The 22870-nt window shown below is 37.0% G+C and overlaps 1 protein-coding gene across 9 annotated transcripts in view; it reads left to right on the top strand.

The window, feature by feature from the left end:
- The window catches only part of LOC110461155 (mitogen-activated protein kinase kinase kinase 13-like), a 139133-nt gene extending 117851 nt beyond the window's left edge, over positions 1–21282 (top strand). For 8 of the 9 annotated variants that reach the window (XM_021514488.1, XM_021514489.1, XM_021514491.1 and 5 more), the window contains 11 exons: positions 7231–7414; positions 8226–8417; positions 8993–9151; positions 10137–10295; positions 10522–10630; positions 11047–11156; positions 12150–12266; positions 13624–13752; positions 15602–16412; positions 17182–17484; positions 18042–21282. In XM_021514488.1, coding sequence (XP_021370163.1) covers positions 7231–7414; positions 8226–8417; positions 8993–9151; positions 10137–10295; positions 10522–10630; positions 11047–11156; positions 12150–12266; positions 13624–13752; positions 15602–16412; positions 17182–17484; positions 18042–18140 — 2372 coding nt within the window. In that variant the 3' untranslated portion in view covers positions 18141–21282. Of the gene's footprint in view, positions 1–572; positions 2248–7230; positions 7415–8225; positions 8418–8992; positions 9152–10136; positions 10296–10521; positions 10631–11046; positions 11157–12149; positions 12267–13623; positions 13753–15601; positions 16413–17181; positions 17485–18041 lie in introns of those variants that run through there. The other variant, XM_021514496.1, reaches the window with a different exon arrangement.
- The last annotated feature ends 1588 nt before the right edge of the window (positions 21283–22870 follow it).

Here is a 22870-nt window from a genome sequence, read left to right as displayed (position 1 = left end):
ATACTTGACAACTGTCCCCAGCAGTGATGGAGTATACCTAGATACTTGCCAACTGTCCCCAGCAGTGACGGAGTATACCTAGATACTGACGAGTATACCTAGATACTGACAGAATATACCTAGATACTTGACAACTGTCCCCAGCAGTGACGGAGTATATGTACCTTGATACATGATGACGTCTAGAGAACAGCTGTTACCACAGCTACATAGTGTACTATTGATCACCCCACTTTATTCCATAAACTACAATCTCAAAACCCAAAACAGACACTGGTGCAAAATCAGCAATAATATAATACGAAATTTAAAAATTCATTTTTAACAAAAGTTCATCCTTGTTACCTGGTATATATCAAGTGTTGCAGTAGGCTTAAATTTGTGATAAATTTTAAATTACCAGTTATTTCCGGTTTGATAATATTTTTGTTTTTGAGACAATCCACATCTGCAGTAGTATTACCTATAGTGTTCTACAGTTTGATATCAAACACAATCAATATCAACCTCACGATTTCCTTTGAAACGAATCAAATGTTCGGTTTGACGTCTACGTCAGTGTTGATACGAAGCCGTAGTCGAACAGTTTTAAAGTTATGGATGGAGTCTTACCAGATGTTGGTCATGGATAGTGAATGAATTGTAATGGGCGTTTACCAATCGACCAGCGACAGGTGTAGAGTCACGAGACACAACAGCAGTGGCCATCTTGACGTGTTGGCAAAGTTGTCATTGAACGGTGACGATGAAGACTTGAACGTGTCGCTAGTGTCAGTGTTGAGTTCTACACCTAGAGGATATCGTAAAGTGCTGTGGAGGATGTATATGTGATGTAAACAGGTTTGATGGAGCTACCATTGTGTTTATCTGAGGTTATGTTAGTGTGTTGGTGTATTTGGGATATTCTAACAACACCAGTTGTGTCACTTTAAGGCTATCAGTGATTGGACACCACTTCAGAAGTTCAATTACATTAGGAAGTTTTAAGTTTAGGAAGGATATGCGCCTGGAATGATGATTTTTGGTTTAAGGTCAGACATATGTCAGATTTTATCTGGATGTCATTGGAAAAGAAAACACATCCCCTAAGCATTCCTTGATAAAGAAGGGTCTTAACACAGATCCCTGTAGCAATCCTTAAAAAAGAAGGATATCAGCACTTATCCCTGTAGCAGTCATTAGAAAAGAAGGGCCTCAGGACAGATCCCTGTAGCAGTCTTTAGAAAAGAAGGGCCTCAGGACAGATCCCTTTAGCTATCCTTAGAAAAGAAGGGTCTCAGGACAGATCCCTGTAGCAGTCATTAGAAAAGAAGGGCCTCAGGACAGATCCCTTTAGCTATCCTTAGAAAAGAAGGGCCTCAGGACAGATCCCTGTAGCAGTCTTTAGAAAAGAAGGGTCTCAGGACAGATCCCTGTACAGATCCCTGTAGCTATCCTTAAAAAAGAAGGGTCTCAGGACAGATCCCTTTTTACCAGTCATTAGAAAAGAAGGGTCTCAGGACAGATCCCTGTACCAGTCATTAGAAAAGAGGGTTTCAGGATAGATCCCTGTACCAGTCATTAGAAAAGAGGGTCTCAGGACAGATCCCTGTAGCTATCCTTAGAAAAGAAGGGTCTCGGGACAGATCCCTGTAGCTGTCCTTAGAAAAGAAGGGTCTCGGGACAGATCCCTGTACCAGTCATTAGAAAAGAAGGGCCTCAGGACAGATCCCCGTAGCTATCCTTAGAAAAGTAGGGTCTCAGGACAGATCCCTTTACCAGTCATTAGAAAAGAGAGGTCTGCTTAGCACAGATCCTCACATCAAGAGAAGAAGAGTACTAGTGTCAGCGTAGAATTTTGCTGAGAACCTCTTAATTCTTTCTGCAGGTTTTGTGGGTTTTTTGTAATCTAATAAAAGAATCATTTTAGTCAACCTTCCATGAACCAGGATAAATACTGGATTTCAGCAAAATTGGAAACTGTGCCAGGAAAAACAATTAGGACAGGAATGTGTTATAGTAAATTGTGATTATCCTACTGGTGGTGAAGAGAAAAAGATCTAAAACTCAATATCTTGTGATCTGACTGATATTTGTTCCTGAGCGTTTTTCTATGCAAGTTGTATTTGACACAAAGATTGGTTGAGATCTGATCGAGAGCTCCTCACTTATGTTTGTCTGCTGTCCGAATCACAATCAAACACAACATGGGGAAGAAATCGTGGAAGGAAATCATCTGTTGTTACCTCTGCAGGGAAGTTTTAAAAGGTAATCTCATGTCAATATGTACGGTAATAGTTTGGTTTACCCTGGATATGACTAGGAAACCTTTCAGCCAAAATCACATGCTGTATTTATAATGGCAGATCTAAGAAGTGGTCTTAAAGTTGAGGTGTTGCCTTGGTTTTCAAATTTTACCTGTCAAGAGAGATATAAAATTATATCAGTTTTAAATTTCAACCTGTTTTGAAAGACTTGGTATTCTAAGACTGACAATATTTTATCAATTTATTCTACGTTATCGCTCATTAGCGATGTTGTCCCCCATATCCGATCTAGTTAAAGTGTGACCTGGATTCTGTTGGATTAGTTTTTAGTAGCTTAATTTATCAAATTTTACCATATAGAATGTCTACCAACATGTGACATTGTACAACAGGTACAAAGGATGTCAGCACTATACGCAAACTCACATAAAATGTTTCCTTTATTTGAAAACTAAATACTGTTGTACTACCAAGGAACTGTCTTCTAGCTTTAAAAAAATTAAGCTTCCTAATATCTCAAAAAAAACAGTATAACATATGTTTCTGCAAAAAAAATCAAATCTAGTTCCTGTATGTTGTATTTATAAGCATGATGCCAAGAAAAATGTTACTGGTCACTCTTACTGTTGCCAAGCGCAAACAGGTTTTAAATTCCTTAGATTCCAAGACAGACTTAGAATCACTGTCTTTGTTCAAAACCCCACAAGGGAAATAACATATGCACAACACAGGCATAAGGCTCAGTCGTAATGTCTCGTGTGGTTTGTTCCGTTCTTGGTTACCGAATTTGCATATGTGGCAAAGCAACATTGCCGTATAAAGAGCCTGCTACTTTTGGCATTTCTGGGATAAAAGTCTGCCCCAGGCTATAAAACGGGTTTTGTGTAGTGGAATTTCCATGAAAATTCTCTTACATTAGGCTGTCCTATTGATTTTTGACTTGATCTTCCGTAGTCAGACTTCCAAATTATGGCCATGTTATTAGATTGGAAAAGCGCATGCTAATTCAAATCGGTCTGTCGGTGTTGTGTATACTGTGGCATATTAAGAACATGTTTGTTCGTGTTTTCTATCGATGGTTTAATATCTACATTTATACGAAGATCTGCCAAGTCCGTCCATCCCTGTACAGTTTAATAACAACCTGATTTGGTGTATGTCGACCTGTTACGGGTTCAGTTACATCTTTGCAGCACAAATTATTGATTTGTTTAATTCTACAGAAATGTCCACTTGTATAATCTCTGGTCTGTTCTTATTTTTCTTAAATGTTGACATTTTGTTCTGACATGTTGATAATTAAAAGTAAATAAATCCAAAATTGGTAGGCATCCTGTACAAAATAGCCTACCAGACTTCATAATACATAACTTGTCAAACATAAAGGTGATGTGTTGGTTCATATCAAGCAATATATAGCTGATATACTTAGTATATATATATGTACATGATATTAAGTGGAATTCCCATAAAAGCAAGAGAAATTAACAGAAGGTACATTACAAAAATTATATAAAGAGCAAACCAGTGTTTTCGAAAAACTTGATATTAACCAAAATGTGATATTAAGTGACATGTACTGTATTACTGATCATGATATGTTATTATATTTAGGTCATCCACTTTAGCAAGATGAAGAAAAATATATTGTGTGATTGGAAGTGTAAGAGATCGGGGCCCATATTCATGAAATTACATTCTCATGCTCAAACCCTAATTCTGCGCTAAAGCCTAATTTCCTGTGCCAGTGATAAATGTATAAAAAACATATTTTGTCAATAACATGTAAGATATTTAGAAAGACTTTGAACCAATTACTGCTTGACATTTTTGACCACGATGCATGATTTAAGCAAATTCCAAGAAAGTTGGCTTGATCACAGAATACATACTTGAGCATGAGAGCCCACTTACATGTATAGGTCAGATCGTGTACATATATAATTCAGTTTTAAGTTTAAAGATGTGGAACTCTGTGTTACAAAGTGGTGCGTTAATGTCTCTGTCAATTTAATGACTCTGGGATAAAGCGGTCCAAGAATTACAAGCTTACATCAAAACATATAATTCTATTTTACAGTCCCCCTTAGTATCATGCCACCAGTTTTCTAAGGAGTTCAATATCCAACAGATGCCATTTTCGTACAGTTATAATCTGTAAAAAAAAAATCAAATTATCCTTAAAATCCAGCAGACAAAGTCACCTTATGGATTTTCTGTTTATTTTAGAAGTTTATGTTTAGAGAAACCTGCTGTCTGATCAAGACATGGGATGTCTCCTTATCGCAAAGGACCACTTAAGTTTGACACTAAACTCTGTTTTATAGTTGTCACGGTAATACTGGCTCATGGCTTAATCCCAGGTCAGCAGACGTAATGTTTTCAGTGTAAAAAAGCATAGCCAGAACGTTTCAGTTTCAAGGTCAAAATCATCATTACATTACAGAGTAAAAGGTTTACTTAAATTTATTAGTTTTATTCATAAAATTTGTATCATCACAAAAAAGTAATTTGAAAATAAAACATATATCTGTAACAGTGATGATTGTAGTGTATTAGTTTCTTTGTTGTAGCTTTCCCCCATAAACACACTAATGACACTATCGTGATCTTAATGGGAAAAGCTCAATCTCCAATCATATTCTCCAATGATACAGCTCAACTTAATGACATTCTCTGAAACCCAATATCCTTTTGATGATTGTGCAGGATTTTTCTTTGATATGCATCAGATGGATTCAAAAGACATTTTTACTGGCATAGCAACCAGTTCCTTTATCTGTGGAGGGAAGCAACATAATGAAAACACATCAAGGTCATTCTAAGGTCGTAAAGAAATGGTGTGGTCAGTGCTGACCAGAGTTACAGCCAATTCCTGTCCAAACTGTAAATATCAATATTTGATCAGACATGGCTAATGTTTGGCATGTCCAATTTGTTAGCAAAACCAACATCATTAGTCTGCCAGACACGCAGACAGATACTTTTAACCCTTGACCCCAGAAAGCACCAATCAAATGGAGATAAATCATGGCGAGTTTGACATTGTTAGCTTGTAAATTCAGCTTATTACTGTTGTCTGTTTGGGGAAAAAATGGAAATAAATTCTGACGATTGCATTCCTTCACTCTAATCAACCATAATAAGCTAATAGTACACCATCAGAAGTAGGAGCAAAGCAAGAATAATTAAACCGTAAGCTTACAGTAACCCATCAAAATCAGAAAGGGAAGGTGATTAAAAAACCGTAAGCTTACAGTAACCCATCAAAATCAGAAAGGGAAGGTGATTAAAAATAAAAAAACACAGGGGAGGGTTAATGAAAGCGTCAGAATAAAATTTGTTGCTTTTCCATATTTTATTGTATTTTAACTATTTAACTGGCAGAAATATGAATTTTGTTTCATATCTAACTGCAAAGCGACTAGATTTTTATGATATGAGCACCCCAAATAAAGTATATATAGTTATATTGTTTCAAATTTAATACTTCAGAGAGATACTAGATCGTGGAGATATTTTAGACCAAACTTGAACAGCTGTCGTTGATGGTTTCTTTACCCTCCTATCCTCCCAATATGCTGTGACATTTAGTGGGAACAATATCATATTGATATTCAGAACTAGCCAATTGAGACAGGATTGTGTCCTGTATGGGACCGTTTGATAAGTTGTAGCGGTATAGAGTAGCCACGCTGATTGATCGGTCGGTGTGGCCTAACGCAGGCCCATTGTTTGACCTCAATGGCAAAGCTAGTAAAACTCGGCTTAGCCAATACTACCGGATATAAAGGGTTATTAAATTTTCAATAGGGCAGAGGGATAGTGCAACACAGACCCGTTCCCTGGGGTATAGACGCCGGCCTACCTATCGGCGAGACAAACGCTGCCACAAGTTCCTCGTAAAACACAATTCTGTTGATCGATGCGAAGGAGGGGGAAAACACTCAGGGTTCATTATTCAAATAGTATTGGACTCGACAAAAAATACCAAACAGGAATAATTGTTAAAAAGGACAACTGTTTTATGATTGCCTGGGTGGTTGTGTAGAGCAAGATGGAGCTTGACAAGACACTGCAGAAAAAAAAAGATAATTGTCAGAGGGACATTAATATATAACGGAAAATTTCTTTGCAATTTCAAAATAAAAAGTGACGGCTGTAATGTTTAAGCTACATCAGTTATTTCTTATGATTTTGCTGTGATACTTTTGCAGACGAAAACAAAACCTAACAGGATTGAAAAAAATGTTGTCTATTGTTATGTAATTTGAGAAAAAATATTTACGCTAGTTAATGTTTTTAAGAATATAAAACAAAAAGACAACGCTCACAAAACAGTCCCACTGTGATGTGAATACCTTTTTATTTCTGTTTTGTTGTGTACATTGATTTAAACAAACAAAATATTCTTTAAAAGAATCATTTTCACTGCACATCTGTGTTCCTTTACAAAGTGAAAATACAATTTGATCTTTTGACGAGAAAAACAAAAATCACAGGGACTATAAATATTCAGTACCAAGAGACACTCTTGTTCATGTCTTGCCACGATAAAATATTTTAAAGAGAAAAATAAAATATTTATTAGGCACATACGTTTGAAAATTCGTTTAAATCCTTCACATGAATTATTTATAAAAACCTGCTGTTGTTTGTGTACATTAATTCGTACTCGGGAATAACAGCAGAAAATATTGCAAATTAAGATACAGAAGAAAATTGCAGCAAGAGTCCTGAGCTGCAAAGTCTGGGAAGCTTTAAATCAGTAGTCAGCAGTAATTTAAATAATTTTGTCTGAAAAATATTTACAACTTTCATTTCAGTTTCCTATTCATTGCATTCAGATGACATCAGTATGGTCTGAATGTTTCCAATGTTTTGGAAAAGGTCAATCTTATTACACTCTTGAGCAATATCTAAGGTATTGAATAAGCAAGGTTTTATCAAACAAGTATATATCATACCTGTATTTGTTCTACAGATGACTGGGAGATTCCATTTGAAAATATCACCGATCTACAGTGGCTGGGAAGTGGAGCTCAGGGTGCGGTCTTCCTGGGTAAACTCAATGGCGAAGAAGTGGCGGTGAAGAAAGTCCGGGACGTAAAGGAAACCGACATCAAAAATCTCCGTAAACTTAACCACCCAAACATCATCACATTTAAGTAAGTCGCAGAGACAGGCATTACTCGACCATTACATTTAAGGATCCCTGTACCACTGCAGAAAACTTTAACCAAATATTGGAAACTGTTTTTTATGGCATTATTATAGCTTTGGTAAATCATTTCTGAAAAGAAAACTATTATAACCTTGTAGGACTTTTATGAGAAAGAATTTGGATGAAATAAATAAAATAAAAATCTTCAGTCGGGCTAGACCGGGATTCGGAGCCTGGATTGGTATGCTATCACTCTAATCGATTGAGGTACCTGCATGGTCAACAGAAGTGTACTGGCCAAACTTATGCTACAGTCATTTTCAAATGGAAGTTAAGGGGATATTACTGTATTGTAGAACAGTAGAAAAACCACAGGGCATTGGGACAGGGAGCGTTAAGTCAGAGACAGTGACATTTCAACCATTACTTTTGAGTTGGTCAGAATAACACTGATGATGATTCACTTGGGATATATTTTTTTTTCTTTTCTGTCTTTCCTATTCTTTCCTTTCAGTAATGTACGTCTTTGAAGGCACTTGTCCTCATAATAAACCTGGTGTTTGTAAAGATGCTAAACCCTAATCGGAAAAAAAAAGTGATTTTTTCATTTCCATGCGCATCATTTCATTTCATATATCAGCTACTAAAGCTTATTCAAAAAATAATTAATGTCTGTTGTCCCATATTAAATAAATGTTATTGAGCGATACAGGCCCTCTAGACCTCTTGTTTAAGATCTTGGTTTTTAATCTTGTTTATAAGGCATTAATGACATACTACATTCAGAAACTGACTGTTGTGATTGTGTTTTACAGAGGTATATGTACCCAGGCGCCATGTTACTGTATTATCATGGAGTACTGTCCATACGGCCAACTATACGAGATTCTCAGGGATGGGAAGGAGATTCCCCCTCAGTTGGTCCTAGACTGGACCAAACAAATAGCCAGTGGCATGAACTATCTGCACAATCATAAAATAATACACAGAGACCTCAAATCACCAAAGTAAGTCTGCTTATGACATTAGATCATATAATGGATCTTAGATACTTAAATAATGATCAAAGGAACCAAGTCAGGCTTATTAGTTTGTATATACGAAGAAAGACTGTGATAATCTTAACTCATTCACCCCTGAAATTTCATAATGAACTATTCCCACCTTTGAATCGGAAGAGCTAAAATGTGTCTTAAGGGGAGAATGAGTTAAACCAAGTCACCCAGAGTAATAGGTTTGACAATAGGTGTGGTTTCTTGTTTGAAAATCAAGGTAGATATTAAAATCTGGCCTCTTCAGGTAAAACTGTGTAGGTGTGCTTTCCTAGAAACAGGTCTATGTTAGAAGTATATTCTTCATATAGCACATCCTGTTTACGAAGCGCCTGGGATCCTGAGGTGGTTCAGGAGACTCTCGTACACAATTGTGTTTGTGTTGTTGCCTGGGTAATGAGATTTCTCTACTGAATCAACGTTTAGATAACAGCGAAGAGTATTGATTTTCTGTTGCCTGGTTTGCTCCATGTTCCATGCTTTAAATCAGTATTAAAAGTTTTGAGGAAAAAAAATGAATTTATTTGCAGCGTGTTGGTGGCAAAAAATGACGTTGTAAAGATCTCCGATTTCGGCACGAGTCGGACGTGGAATGAGAAGAGCACCAAAATGTCTTTTGCAGGAACAGTAGCATGGATGGCCCCAGAGGTGATCCGAAATGAACCATGCTCTGAGAAAGTGGATATTTGGTAGGTTTTAAATACTTGGATTGTCAAAGTTATAAAATGAAGAAAAACCATCACAATTAACATGTCTTAAAGCATTGTATATCAGTGTATATCTAGGTAGGAAAGGAACATTTTAAAAGCACACACATTATAATATGTAATGGAAATGTCAAGATTATAATGACTGTGTCAAAGTTATGACAATTTTTTTTTTAAGAAATTTCAATGATCTTAACTTTTTAAAAAATCATAACTGTATCAGTGAATATTATGGTTAAAAAAAATGTCATTTATATAATACCTAAGGATTTCCACCTGAGATTCCAATATATCAATTAAAAGTGTCCTGGCTGTTGACATAACGATTCATATTGATGTATATACTGTAGGAGAAAATTAGATACTGATCAGCAAGTACATGTATACTGTTGAGCTGAAAACACAAGGCAGGTGTCCTTATAGAGTTTAGGTTGTGTAGAATTAGGTACTGAGACTGGTGGGTGGTCCTAGAGTGTACTAATTAACACTAGGCCACTGTGCCACACACTTTGTTCCTGGTAACAAATACATTGTACTGCTAATCTCATTCACTTCTCGTACAGATGATTCCCTAGGTTACTGTGTTAATCTTAACACTGATTCCGATTCCCTTTTTTTTTGTAACTTTTTTTGCAGGAGGGAAATTTATTTGAGCTAGGAAGTATGTATGTTTTGTTGTATGTACTGTATACAGAACGAAATTCTTAGTACAATTGTAGGTTGATTGTTTGAGTATAAAATGTTGTACAGAATGGCTGAAATTTTATTCTCCAATATCACTTCATGGGCTTCCTAAGAAAAATGTGTGCTAGGAAGATTTCTGACAAGGGCAAACTTGTGAATTCCTGTCTGTAGATATTAGCATTCATTTTTCAAGGTTTGTTTGAAATGCTGTTGACAGAGATTCTTTATCAGGTCTCTTGTTGTTTAGTTCTGTCTGTATGAATGGATGACTTTTTGTTTCTAGGTCGTTTGGCGTTGTGCTGTGGGAGCTGTTGTCTGCAGAGATTCCATACAAGGATGTCGACTCGTCAGCCATCATATGGGGCGTGGGCAGTAACAGTCTGCACCTGCCTGTCCCTACAACCTGTCCAGAGGGCTTCAAGTTACTGATGAAGCAATGCTGGTAAGGTCAAGGTCAAACCAGACAGTTGCTATAACAACTATATATAAATTAATAATAGTATCTGCTCAATGTCCAAATGGAAGGAAAAATCAATTATGGTATGGAAAAATTCCACCGCAGCTTAAATTTCATTGTTTTTGCTATAAGAGGGAAATTTATCATTACTTATTATAAATTCTGAACATGAAGAAGAAGTAATTATCCGTATTATTTTTGTTTGTTACAGGAGTGCCAAAACTAGGAATCGACCGTCGTTCCGTCAGGTCCTGATGCATCTGGAGATTGCATCTCCTGAACTCTTGAGTTATTCCCACGATGACTTCAAGATGTCACAGGTAGGCTGTTTGAAGTGTAATGGAGCCATCCTCTGTATATGTATATATTCTGCCAGAAACAGGCTGTTTGTGAGACTCCATATTGTAAACATGGTTAGATAACTCATTGAACCTGAACAACACAGAAACATACCTACTGATACCATCATAATATAAGTTTATCCTGTAATATGCCTACGGGGAAAACATGAACATTCTTAGCAGGGTGCAGGCTTACTACAGGAAAATTACCCTTTCACCCCTATGTAACTTTAGTAGACTCTACCTTGCATTGATCTGGATAAGTCCATTATGGTCTACAGTGGTGAAAGGGTTTAATAGCATTTGTGAGCATCTCAATTGACTAAGTTGATTTTCACTTTTCTGTGTGGGACATCAGTTAATTACTTCAAGAACATTGTTGATTTTGTTTACAGGCATTATGGAAGGAGGAGATCGCACAGCAGCTCCAGTTGATCCGATGTGAGGGCTCGCATATGCCCCACCTAGAAGAGGAACTGGTCAAGAGACGGAGGGAGGAGCTAAGGTCAGTTTTACCACAAACACATGGTCCATATACATAGCTACTGCCATTATTAATCTTTAACTCATTCACCCCTACATTTTTAAACTGGACGGCCCAGGTTTTGATTTGGAAAGGTTCAAATGTGACGTCAGGGGTGAATGGGTTAACAGTAGAAAGTGTCCTGTGGGATAGCCTTTCTAGATGGGGATGATAAGTATTTCTTTATATATGAATTCATGAAAGATTTTATTTCTCAAGTCATTACATTTTATGATTTTATGCAGATAAAATAACCCTCAATCATTTACCAACTTGCTTACTGGCAATACGTGTTTGAGTGTTTCCGTTCCTTCTTTTCTTAACCTATATAACACTTAACCACTTTATAACACAAAAATGTGTTCGGAAAAAAATCAGCAGTAAAACATATTAATTTAGTGTATTTTGAATAGAGTAAAGATCTTTAATGCATGTCCACTGACGTGGAAGGTGAATTTCACTTTCTATTAATTTTTAGTAAATTTCAATAGTCTGATACACATTTGAACTCTTCCAATTCAAGGGTTGGAATAGTTCATTATAAAATTTCAGGGGTGAATGAGTTAAAAAAATTATTGGAAGAATCCTTCTGTTCTTAAGGCTTTTCAGTTGTTAGTGTCCAAAATAATAAAAAGTTATGTATGTTTGGTAAATTTATCTTTTCGGCTATCAAATTGAGAACCCCTTAATCAATGTTCATTTATTTGAATGTACTTCATCTCTATACATTCTCTATACATTATATTCTGTATCATGTAGTGATGGGCCTATGGCCTGAAGCTTGAATGAATCTTGAACCTTGAATAGAGTCATTATATCGGTATCTCACTAGAGAACACCTATGTGATTGTATATGTAATTCATGTAGTCAGGATTTTCAAAAATTGAATCTTGAACCTGATTTACTTGTAACTGTTACAACACTGCTGATCTGTAGATTACGATGATAACAGTGAGTATTTGTCTACCTTACAGACACGCCCAGGATGTGCGGGAACACTATGAGAGGAAGCTGGAGCGGGCTAACAACCTGTACATGGAACTCACAGCCTGTATGCTGCAGCTTGAAAAGCGGGAACGGGAACTCATTAAGTAAGTCACCAAGATGTTTTGACTGAGTTCATCTCAACATTCAAATCTGATGTAGTCTCAATGTTTGACTTACGGGTCACATCAGTGTTTGACCGGGAGGTCGCCTTAGTGTTTCACTAGGTCATATCAGTGTTTGACAGGGAGGTCATATCAGTGTTTCACTGGGAGGTCGTCTTAGTGTTTCACTGGGAGGTCGTCTTAGTGTTTCACAGGGAGGCCGTCTTAGTGTTTCACTAGGAGGTCGTCTTAGTGTGTCACTGGGAGGTCGTCTTAGTGTGTCACTAGGAGGTCGTCTTAGTGTTACACTGGGAGGTCGTCTTAGTGTTTCACTGGGAGGTTGTCTTAGTGTGTCACTTGGAGGTCGTCTTAGTGTGTCACTGGGAGGTTGTCTTAGTGTGTCACTTGGAGGTCGTCTTAGTGTTTCACTAGGAGGTGGTCTTAGTGTGTCACTGGGAGGTCGGCTTAGTGTTTCACAGGGAGGCCGCCTTAGTGTTTCACTAGGAGGTCGTCTTAGTGTTTCACTGAGAGGTCGTCTTAGTGTTACACTGGGAGGTCGTCTTAGTGTTACACTAGGAGGACATCTTAGTGTTTCACTGGGAGGCCGTCTTAGTGTTTCACTTGGAGGTCGTCCTAGTGTGTCACTGGGAGGTCGTCTTAGTGTTTCACTGGGAGGTCGTCTTAGTGTTTCACTGGGAGGTCGTCTTAGTGTTTCACTGGGGGTTGTCTTAATGTGTCACTGGGAGGCCGTCGTAGTGTTTCACTGGGAGGTCGTCTTAATGTGTCACTTGGAGGTCGTCTTAGTGTGTCACTGGGAGGTCGTCTTAGTGTTACACTGGGAGGTCGTCTTAATGTGTCACTTGGAGATCGTCTTAGTGTTACACTGGGAGGTCGTCTTAGTGTGTCACTGGGAGGTCGTCTTAGTGTGTCACTTGGAGGTCGTCTTAGTGTGTCACTGGGAGGTCGTCTTAGTGTTACACTGGGAGGTCGTCTTAGTGTGTCACTTGGAGGTCGTCTTAGTGTGTCACTGGGAGGTCGTTTCAGTGTTACACTGGGAGGTCGTCTTAATGTGTCACTTGGAGGTCGTCTTAGTGTTACACTGGGAGGTCGTCTTAATGTGTCACTTGGAGGTTGTCTTAGTGTTTCACTGGGAGGTCGTCTTAGTGTTCCATTGTGAGCTGGTCATAATTTGTTTTTCTTGTAGATCTAGAATTCGTCAACCAGCTGTTTTGACTGTGAAGTCTTATGGTAAAACAGCGGACAGTGTGGGAAAGTTATGCTTAAATTATAAAATTGCCCATTTCATCCCGTATTTTACCTAAGAAGCGTCAACAATTAACCGTTCTCTTCTATATTACAGACGAGAGCAGCAATTGGCTATGTACACAAAGAAGAGGAAGAGTATTGTACGCCCAGTGATTCGCGCCCAGGAGCGGATAGATAGACTGAGCAAGAAGCGCATGTACAAGTCTGGCTCAGAGGTTACAAGGTGGGTTATAGGGACGTAACATTTCTACAGACAGTGCTTAGAAATATTGATTTGAGTGACGGTCCTTGGTGATTAAAGTGCTGATCGATTGACCATCATCTGTAAATTGTGATTAACAAGGTAGTTGGCTTATTGCTGGGCATGGGCTTATCAAAGGACTATTTAAGCAATTTCTCTGTTGGCACATTATTTTAAGGAAAATTTCAGACATAGAGTCTTGAAAAATCATCTGTACAGAGTAAAGTAGAATGAAGCATTATTGATGCCTACCCTCGTGACTATCATCAGTCTCTTTCTATTGATCTGTAACGGTTTAAATCGAGAAGGTTGTAGACAGCTAATCAAAAGCTTTAACTTCTCAAAGGTAAACCAAATTAGCTAATGAGGATTGCTACATCATTACTGTCGAACAGAGACAAGGATTTGCCCTGGGTCATAAAGATGTCATTTTTTATCAAAGCAAATCCAGATATTTTGGTGAGATTGCTTATGCATATCATCCCCTTGCATGTGATATTAAAAAGAGCCTCAAGAAAAAAAATCCAGATTTTGGTGAGATTGCATGTAATGGTTTTGACATGTGTCACAGAAATTCAAGATGGACATGGTTATGGGAGTTACATATGATATGAAATTTTTCATCCATAAAAATGATAAAAATGAAAAAATAAAAAGGTGATTCTCAGAAAAATTCCTGTCAAATAAATCATTAGAAAAAAGGTACTCACCTCCATACTTTTGATATTGAACTCATCCTAATCTCACTATTTTTAAATTGTAATTATATGGTATATACTACAATAATATTTGAATGACTTATTGTGAAGGTAAAGGAACTCCTAGGTCTGGAGAATATACTGTGAGACCATGAACGGAAGGAACTAAGAAAATAGCGTAATACATGACTTAATTAAACTAGCAAAGATGAATAAAAAAAAGATTCAAAATTAAAGAATTTAGGTGTCAGCATCATGTTTTTGTTGAATGATGGGAGCACCTGAAGTAGTGCTTTAGTTATGGCTTATGCTGGTGGGGATGTAAGAATCGTACATCATTACTTCGCGCTGGTGGGGGATGTAAGAATCGTACATCATTACTTCGCGCTGGTGGGGATGTAAGAATCTTGCATCATTACTTTGCGCTGGTGGGAATGTAAGAATCGTACATCATTACTTCGTGCTGGTGGGGGATGTAAGAATCGTACATCATTACTTCACGCTGGTGGGGATGTAAGAATCGTACATCATTACTTCGCGCTGGTGGAGGATGCAAGAATCATACATCATTACTTCGCGCTGGTGGGGATGTAAGAATCGTACATCATTACTTCGCGCTGGTGGGGATATAAGAATCGTACATCATTACTTCGCGCTGGTGGGGATATAAGAATCGTACATCATTATTTCACTCTGGTGGGGGATGTAAGAATCGTACATCATTACTTCCAAGTTCACACATATAGAGGATCTGTCATAAGTTTCCCTTCATATTAGTTTCATGATGCAAGTTTCGGATTTTTCATGTTTGCGAGGCTCTGGCATGGCAGATTCTTTTTATCTTATAATTCAAAGTAAACTGTATGATTGTGATCTGAAACGAATATTTTGCACTTGGCCGCCTCTGAAACGATGAAAATTGCATCCGCTTCACAATGACGCGACATCACATTGATTGTTCCTATTTGATTGTGACGTCATTTCCGGAGTGATATAACATACGTTACATAAACATAATTTATGTGATGGCTTTATGACACTTCATAACACGGTATTCATATGATAAATAGTTATACCCAATCATTATAAGATAAACACACCATACTCATGTGTGCTGTATGTATATGTTGTAGCCCTGACAACCCAAACATGGACAGTAGCATGACAACAAGCTCTGAGGTTGTTATTCCATCGCCGACTAAACAGAGGATGAGAAAGAGTCGGCATCGCCGTACCAACAGTAAAGGCTCACTCAGTAACATAATGGGAAGTCCCGCCAAGAGCCCCATTAGGGACGTACTAAACGATGAACTCCAGGGGAAGTCGGTCGCACTGCGGCGCCTTGAACAAACTCCTCTCGCTTCGTCACGGTTTCCTTACCAAGGACCAGGCATGGCGATTCCGGAGCAAGCCATTCTGCAGAGTAATGGAAATAAGCCAGCGGAGATTGTTCGGAATGAGAAGAATTTGAACGATGTTTGTTTTGGTTGTGATGGAGAATGTACAGACAATTCATGCCCCAGCAGTAAACGCTCAAGTCGAGCCAGCGCCGATGTAGAGAGTAATTTGGGGGACTCAGTTGGGGGCTCCCCTTGTCGGAGCCCCTCCCAAGCCCTCTACAATTTAGTGGAAAACCAAAACAATGAAATCAAAACAACCACCAGAGAAAAAGACTCTAATGAAAATTTAAATTGTCCTATAGACTCTTCTAATTTAACCACGAACACTTCAATTGAGTGCACATGTACCTGTACAACAAGCACGGCCATTCCTGTGATAGATGCTAACTCCATTATTAACCAGACTGTGACTCGCACAACTAGTGAACCACAACTATCGCCAAAGCAGCCACATATCGCACAACGGATGAGCAGTCTAGACTCCAGTGATTCTATAAACATTCCTCGACATCGGCACGAACGCCACCCAAACCGACCCCGGAAGGTAAGGACTAATTGTTCTGCAATACTACAAGGTTGAATTAACTCATGGTTTGGTTCATGAAATAACTTTATTTTTTCAAGTAATGTAAATCATAGTAAAGTTAAGAGAGGTAAATTTATTTGTCCAAATATCAACAATACATAGGAAGTATTCAAATTGTTCGGAATGTTTAACAGCTTAAATTTCATGTTTATAATTTCAATAAAACTGACTCGGGCATCAGCTGACTTTAATACTTTTTATAATTCCTCAGTATTATCAAAGTCTGCAGTGATGTTACCTGCAGCAGTGAACTTGTATAGCCTGAAAAATTACAAATGGTAGCAACAGTGACAGCTTTGTCATAAATCTTATATATATACAGCCCAAAGTTAAGAAAAAAAGTTAGACATCAGTTCAAAATGTTGACATTGTCTCATTTTTCAGGGTCATATCAACAAGCCATTTTACATAAATCAATATACACATCATCATGCTGTAAATGTATGTTTGATTCCACTTAATTTGAACTGAACTCTATGACAAATATGTTTTCTTTCAACATGTAAAATTTGGATGTATAAGTCTTAGAAAGTTTCCTTATCCCAGGGCCGGGTCTTTGGAAGGGTATAAAGTCTTACAGCCATGAGACCATATTGATGAACAGTTTAAAGGAAATGAGTTCCAGGTATTGCAAGGGAAGTAACTCCAACAGACCTATTTATTTAGCTATATTATGTGTGTATATATGTACAGATTGAAGTATATGAGTGTTAAATTGTTTCTCCAGAATTCTGATGACTCCTGGTCTTCAGAGGAAGGGGAAGTAAGTGAAGACGACAAAAGGAGATCCCGTAATCGCCGGTCGTACTGTTCCACGATAAGTTCGGAGGGTATCCTGTCAGAGGAGGAAAATACGAGTGAGCATTCTGCTCAGGACACTCCAGACGGACTCCTGTCCACCAACAGCTCTGAGAATCTCCAAATGGAGCTGGCCAACTGTGCTGTGATATCTGATGGACTCTCTGATAAGGAACTTACCGTCAGGAAGATACGCAACCAGGTGTCTGCCTCCCCGGACCGCATATTTGAGGTAAAGCGACACTGACTGGTAGTTTCCTGTAGATACTGCTTTTAGAGACCACATCAGGTTCAACCACTTAGCAGTGGTCTCTCTAATGAACACATTTCAAAAACCTTTGACGTGTACTTAAGTAATTAACTATTGAATGGCATATAAAGTGTTGATGTTATGCCATAAAAAATTCAATTTGGAAAGTCTATTGAATAAAAAGCTAAATTATTGTCTAAAGATTATTTGCATTTCCGGTCTCTATTTTATTAACCATATGATTTATAAAAATAGATTTTCTGATTAATCATAGTATTCATCGAAAAACGACTTGTCTTCATCACAAGACAATACTTATCAAGGTTGTGTTCAAGTGTACTGTTATGGTAAAATGTTCATATGATTATTCCTTTCTTCTTCATACATGTATTTAAAAGCGTCAGAGGAATAAGACGATGGCTAACTGCCGGTAACTTCAGACCTGCGTTACCTTAGTATCTGGTTTGAATTTCAACTATAAACACAATATATTGCACAGGGTTGTTTTTTCTCTGACATCCTGTCTCCTTTTTTTGCAGCATCCTGATACGACGAGCTCTGATTCTGACGAATGTTCTGACATCACCGTCGCCACCACAGTACACAGGACGCGGTCACTTGAGTCCAGCGGCTGGTGATTTGTGAGCAAAGTTCACCTACAAGGGGAGATAACTGCTCCAAAATTCCCATCAATAAATGGAGAAATTTGAAAAGACAAGCTCTGTTCCTGGGTAAACAAACAATTTCCAGGAAAACTTCCTTAAGTGAAACGGAGTTATATGGTCCCTGTGTCATGGGTGATACTTTTAACTATGGCTGTAAATGACAGAAGTATGACTCCAATAGCCAGCCAGTGTTATCATGTGAGAGACACTGTTGATATTGACCAAGGGGAGGCAACAGTGGTGATTTTTGTTGTTGTTGGTATTTCTCATATGTGTAAGAGGGGTTGAATGAGTGATATCAGTGATCCAACAATCAAGGGGAGATAACTGGTGTATTGTGAAACTAGACTGTTGGATTCCATGTACAGTGGATTATTTATAACCGTTCTGCCCCTCCCTAAAATTTTCATTAGACTGGTCCAATCATTAGATATCAAAGAGCCCATATTGGAATCTCAGGGATGGCAGGGTGATTGTATTATTTGTCAAATGTTGCAAAAATCTGAACAGGACAATGATAAAATGTTAAATTCCTTTCAGTATTTTCATCCCATCCTTTTCAGATCATAGAAACTTCGGAGTATTCCAAACTATCATTTTGTCATCAGTAAGGTTTTGTATCGTTTATTTACTGAATGACTTCCCTTTTTTTTAATGTAAAAACTATCTGAGCGTTTCATCAATATAGCTACTTTCATGTACAAATTTTATTAAGTGCATGCATTGTGAAATTAAGCTTTATACCCAATCTTCATAGAGACTACAATAAACTGGTCCAAACCATATGGAGGGCAAGTTAATTGCATGGAGGAGGGGAAACAGGATGATTGCCTTGTTGTAGTTGCATGACACCTTTCCCAAATCCCAGCAGTGTTTGTAATTCACTGTAACATCGAACAATGATATTTTGGTTTTCACAACCCTATCTAAATACAAACTGATTTGTCCTTAAAAATAACTGATTCTGCATTCTTTAATATTATTACCATATAACGACATGACACATTATAATGAATGCTGCACAATATCATGATCTGCCGAAATTACAAACTGCCTCAGGTGATTTAAGGGTATATGCTGCCTCAGGTGATTTAAGGGTACAAGCTGCCTTACTATGACATTCAATCTCCATAAAAAAGAGTTACACACTAAACCAAACTTATAAAATATATGTCATGACTAGAAAATTGGGTTTCCATGGTGACATGTTTTAAAAACATCAGAATTAACACTAAAATGACAATCTGGTAAATTGTTAGAATTTTTTAAAGAAGGATAACTCTTGCAGAAATCACAGTTTTTTATGGAAATAAATAAAGGCATCCAAGAATATAGTATCACAGAGTCAAGTATTGGAAAATTAACGAGAACCCATCTTTAGATTTATGTCAAATTAATCACATTTAAACAACAACAGATTAGTTATATCAAAGGAAATGTGGTTCTGTCTGTGACTGTAGTCTTTTTGTTGTCATAAAGAATCTTCAGGTTGTGTTCATTATACTAGAATAAGTGACCTTTAGTTAAGAAATTAGTTACATATCATTTCTTCAAATTGTAGCCTTGTTGAACTTAAAACATTAATTTTGTCATATCTTTACCTAGATTCTTTATTTATTTTGCAATGGCCTTATTTTGAGATAAAGTAGAATTTTATAAATTGATAATTTTCATTTGTTATATGTTTCATTTTTTTTTTCAACATATCTTTAATTTTATAGATTGGCATTTTTCAATATTTCATAACATATTTATTTCTTTATGTGCTAGGGTAATACCCTGCCTTTTATGTTTATAAAGAGGTTTTAGATTTTTTTTAAGAGATACAAATATCTGCTTGTGTCATTGTATCATCTCATGTTATTACCCTTCCCAATCATTTACATACATCTGTTGTGATAGAATTCTATTTTGATCTCATTTTAATTTTTTGTTTTCTGTTCAGTTTAATTAATATTTAATCAATCATACTCACACTTACAATGACCACTTCACCTTAATGTCAAAAAACTGTACCAGTAATATTGTCAGATTTTCAATTGTTCAATCCAATAGCATGGGATGAAAAGTTGCCCAATTTATTTCCTCATTAATTTAAAAACTTGCTGAGGGCATTTTGGTGCATTTTAACATTGTATTTCAAACTCAACAAGTTATATATCATTAGAAACATGATTTGTTTTCCCCCAGGAAAAGAAATTGGACCACCCATGAAAGTATTCTGCTTATGTTTTAATATGTATGAAAAAATTCTAATATGTGTTTCTATTACATGTATATCAATGGCCACTGTGTATACCTATTTTGTGTGTTAGGAAGATATGACAGGGGACTATTTGTATTAAAAAACTTAACTCCAATCTTCCTTTAAGTCTGATATTTCAAACAGACATTGTAATGCAGATGCGACAAAAAATTTTTTTTTTTAAATACCAGTACATTGTTTCTGTAAAACATTTTTTATAGAAAAATGCAGAACTAAATTTACTTCAGTTATTCAAGATTAGCAAGTTTAAGCTGTTTGAAATATCAATTTTTCATACAAGTGTTTTCTAAGATCTGAGGATAAAACTGATAAGGCTGGCGGTCATTGGACTAAAGTTCTTAAAAAGTATTTTTTATCCTCACCAAGATAAGATTTTTTTTTAGTTTTGACAAAGATGTTCATTATCTTAGAGAGTTTGGTTTTTTATTACAATTGGTACCTGGTGTTCATGTTATAAAAAAATGTTACATCTTTACAATGCACACAGAGTGCTAACCCTATGGATTGATTTGTAAATCCAGGGCTACTTAAATTTTCCTGACGATTAGAAACGGTGGGGCTCGTTGATGACTGTATAAACTGTGTGTGCGTGTGTGACGTGTCTGATGGAGCGCTGGAGACGTGTGCGTGTGTGACGTGTCTGATGGAGCGTTGGAGAAAGTTTCCCCGCAGTATAAACATGTTTTTGTTGTGTATAAGATGTTACTGTTATGTTGTTTGTGTCAATGAAGGCAGCAGCTGAACCTGTAGGAGGGGTGATGTTATCACTGTACAAACAGACACCCTGTGTATATTGACACACTGTGTAGACTGACACACTGTCCAATAATAAAACTGTTTTAAGTTATAGCTGTTAAGTTTTCTGGCTTTTCTCTACACTTCCACATATAAATACTCTATATATGTAGCTGTGTTTGTATCCAGGTTTTACTTGTTATCCCCCACTAGCAATAGAACGACAACTAAATACAGTAATTGATAAATATGTACTGTTGTATACGTCATTAAAACAAATGTACAATCTTCACACATATTTTCACAAACCTGAATATAATGTTAAGTAAATTGCGAACAAAAATCCATTGTGAACACAGAAGAAATTGACTGTTTGCCTTGGTTCTTGTCATTCGTGAAGCATTTTAAAGTAAGTCATCAAAAGTTTGATGGAAAACACTGGCAATTCTGTCTCAGCCTAAAGTCCTCCATTTTACTTCCATAAATGATTTTGGGGTTTTACTTTCTTAGAAGGAAAAATATCTTCTGGACTTTGCAGTATCACTTGGTATTTAAGCATAATCATAACTTATTTTCAGTATTGTAATTGTTGCCAATATTCAGACCAATTATCCGAGGAAAACGAATTCTACATCCAATACTTATCAATACACTTCCGCTGACAGTGTCATACGATGTTGATAACGGTGATTTGTGGAGTATGTTTACAGAACGAGAGTATATATACCCAATGTTAATGTCTGTCTCAAGCTGCTTGTGTTTTCACAAGATTTAAGTTGTGTATAAATTATTCCTGTTATCCTCTGGTTGTGGTGACAATGGTATGTGCAGTGATACTTTGTTGATTCAGACAAGACAATGAAGAAAACATACTGAAAACATACTCTCAATTATGAGACCATGCTGAAACCATGCTGAAAAACATTTAAAAAAAATAATAATGTTATTTTAAGAAATTTGTCTGGGTGAGTAAAGTAACACTGTGCAACCCTAGCCCTGAGCGCCCTTGTGTCAGAGTGGTGTTTCGGAGGCTGTATCTTAGAGAACCATAGCCCTGAGCGCCCTTGTGTCGGAGTGGTGTTTCAGAGGCTGTATCTTAGAGAACCATAGCCCTGAGCATCCTTGTGTCGGAGTGGTGTTTCGGAGGCTGTAGAGAACCATAGCCAGGACTGCTAGCTTACGTTTTTCATATACCCACATTTTAACCTTGTTTTACATATCAATGTCTTTAATATGGATCGTTTATGACTTTTATTTTTTTTAAATTATTATGGAATTACCTCTTAATTTTGAGATATTTTATTATTCAATAATTTTTGATGGAATGCTCATTGATACAAGAGTTGTTTGTTTTCACATTCCATTAAAAAAAACTTGTATATCAATTGCCATTTTGACCAGCTATATACACTTATAGGCTAGCTATGTTCACATTCAGATTGTGTCAAGACTTATTGTAGATGAAACAAGACTTCTCATGTATCCATTAAGACCTGTTAATTAGATTATATAAAATAACTCATTCACCCCTATAGTCACATTTGAACCTTACCTAATCAAAGACTGGGCAAGTCCAGTTAAGATATGTAGGGGTGAATGAGTTTGCTGGCTTGTGTACCCATTAAGACCTGTTATTTAGATGTATACATTAACTGACCTGTGTTCAAATTAACTCTTTCACCCCTAGGTAACTTGAGTAGGC

Source organism: Mizuhopecten yessoensis, unplaced genomic scaffold (genome assembly GCF_002113885.1).
Source record: "Mizuhopecten yessoensis strain PY_sf001 unplaced genomic scaffold, ASM211388v2 scaffold10585, whole genome shotgun sequence".
NCBI classification, from domain to species: domain Eukaryota; kingdom Metazoa; phylum Mollusca; class Bivalvia; order Pectinida; family Pectinidae; genus Mizuhopecten; species Mizuhopecten yessoensis.
Note: the sequence above shows the minus strand (reverse complement) of the source record. Positions and strands in the feature narration are given on the sequence as shown.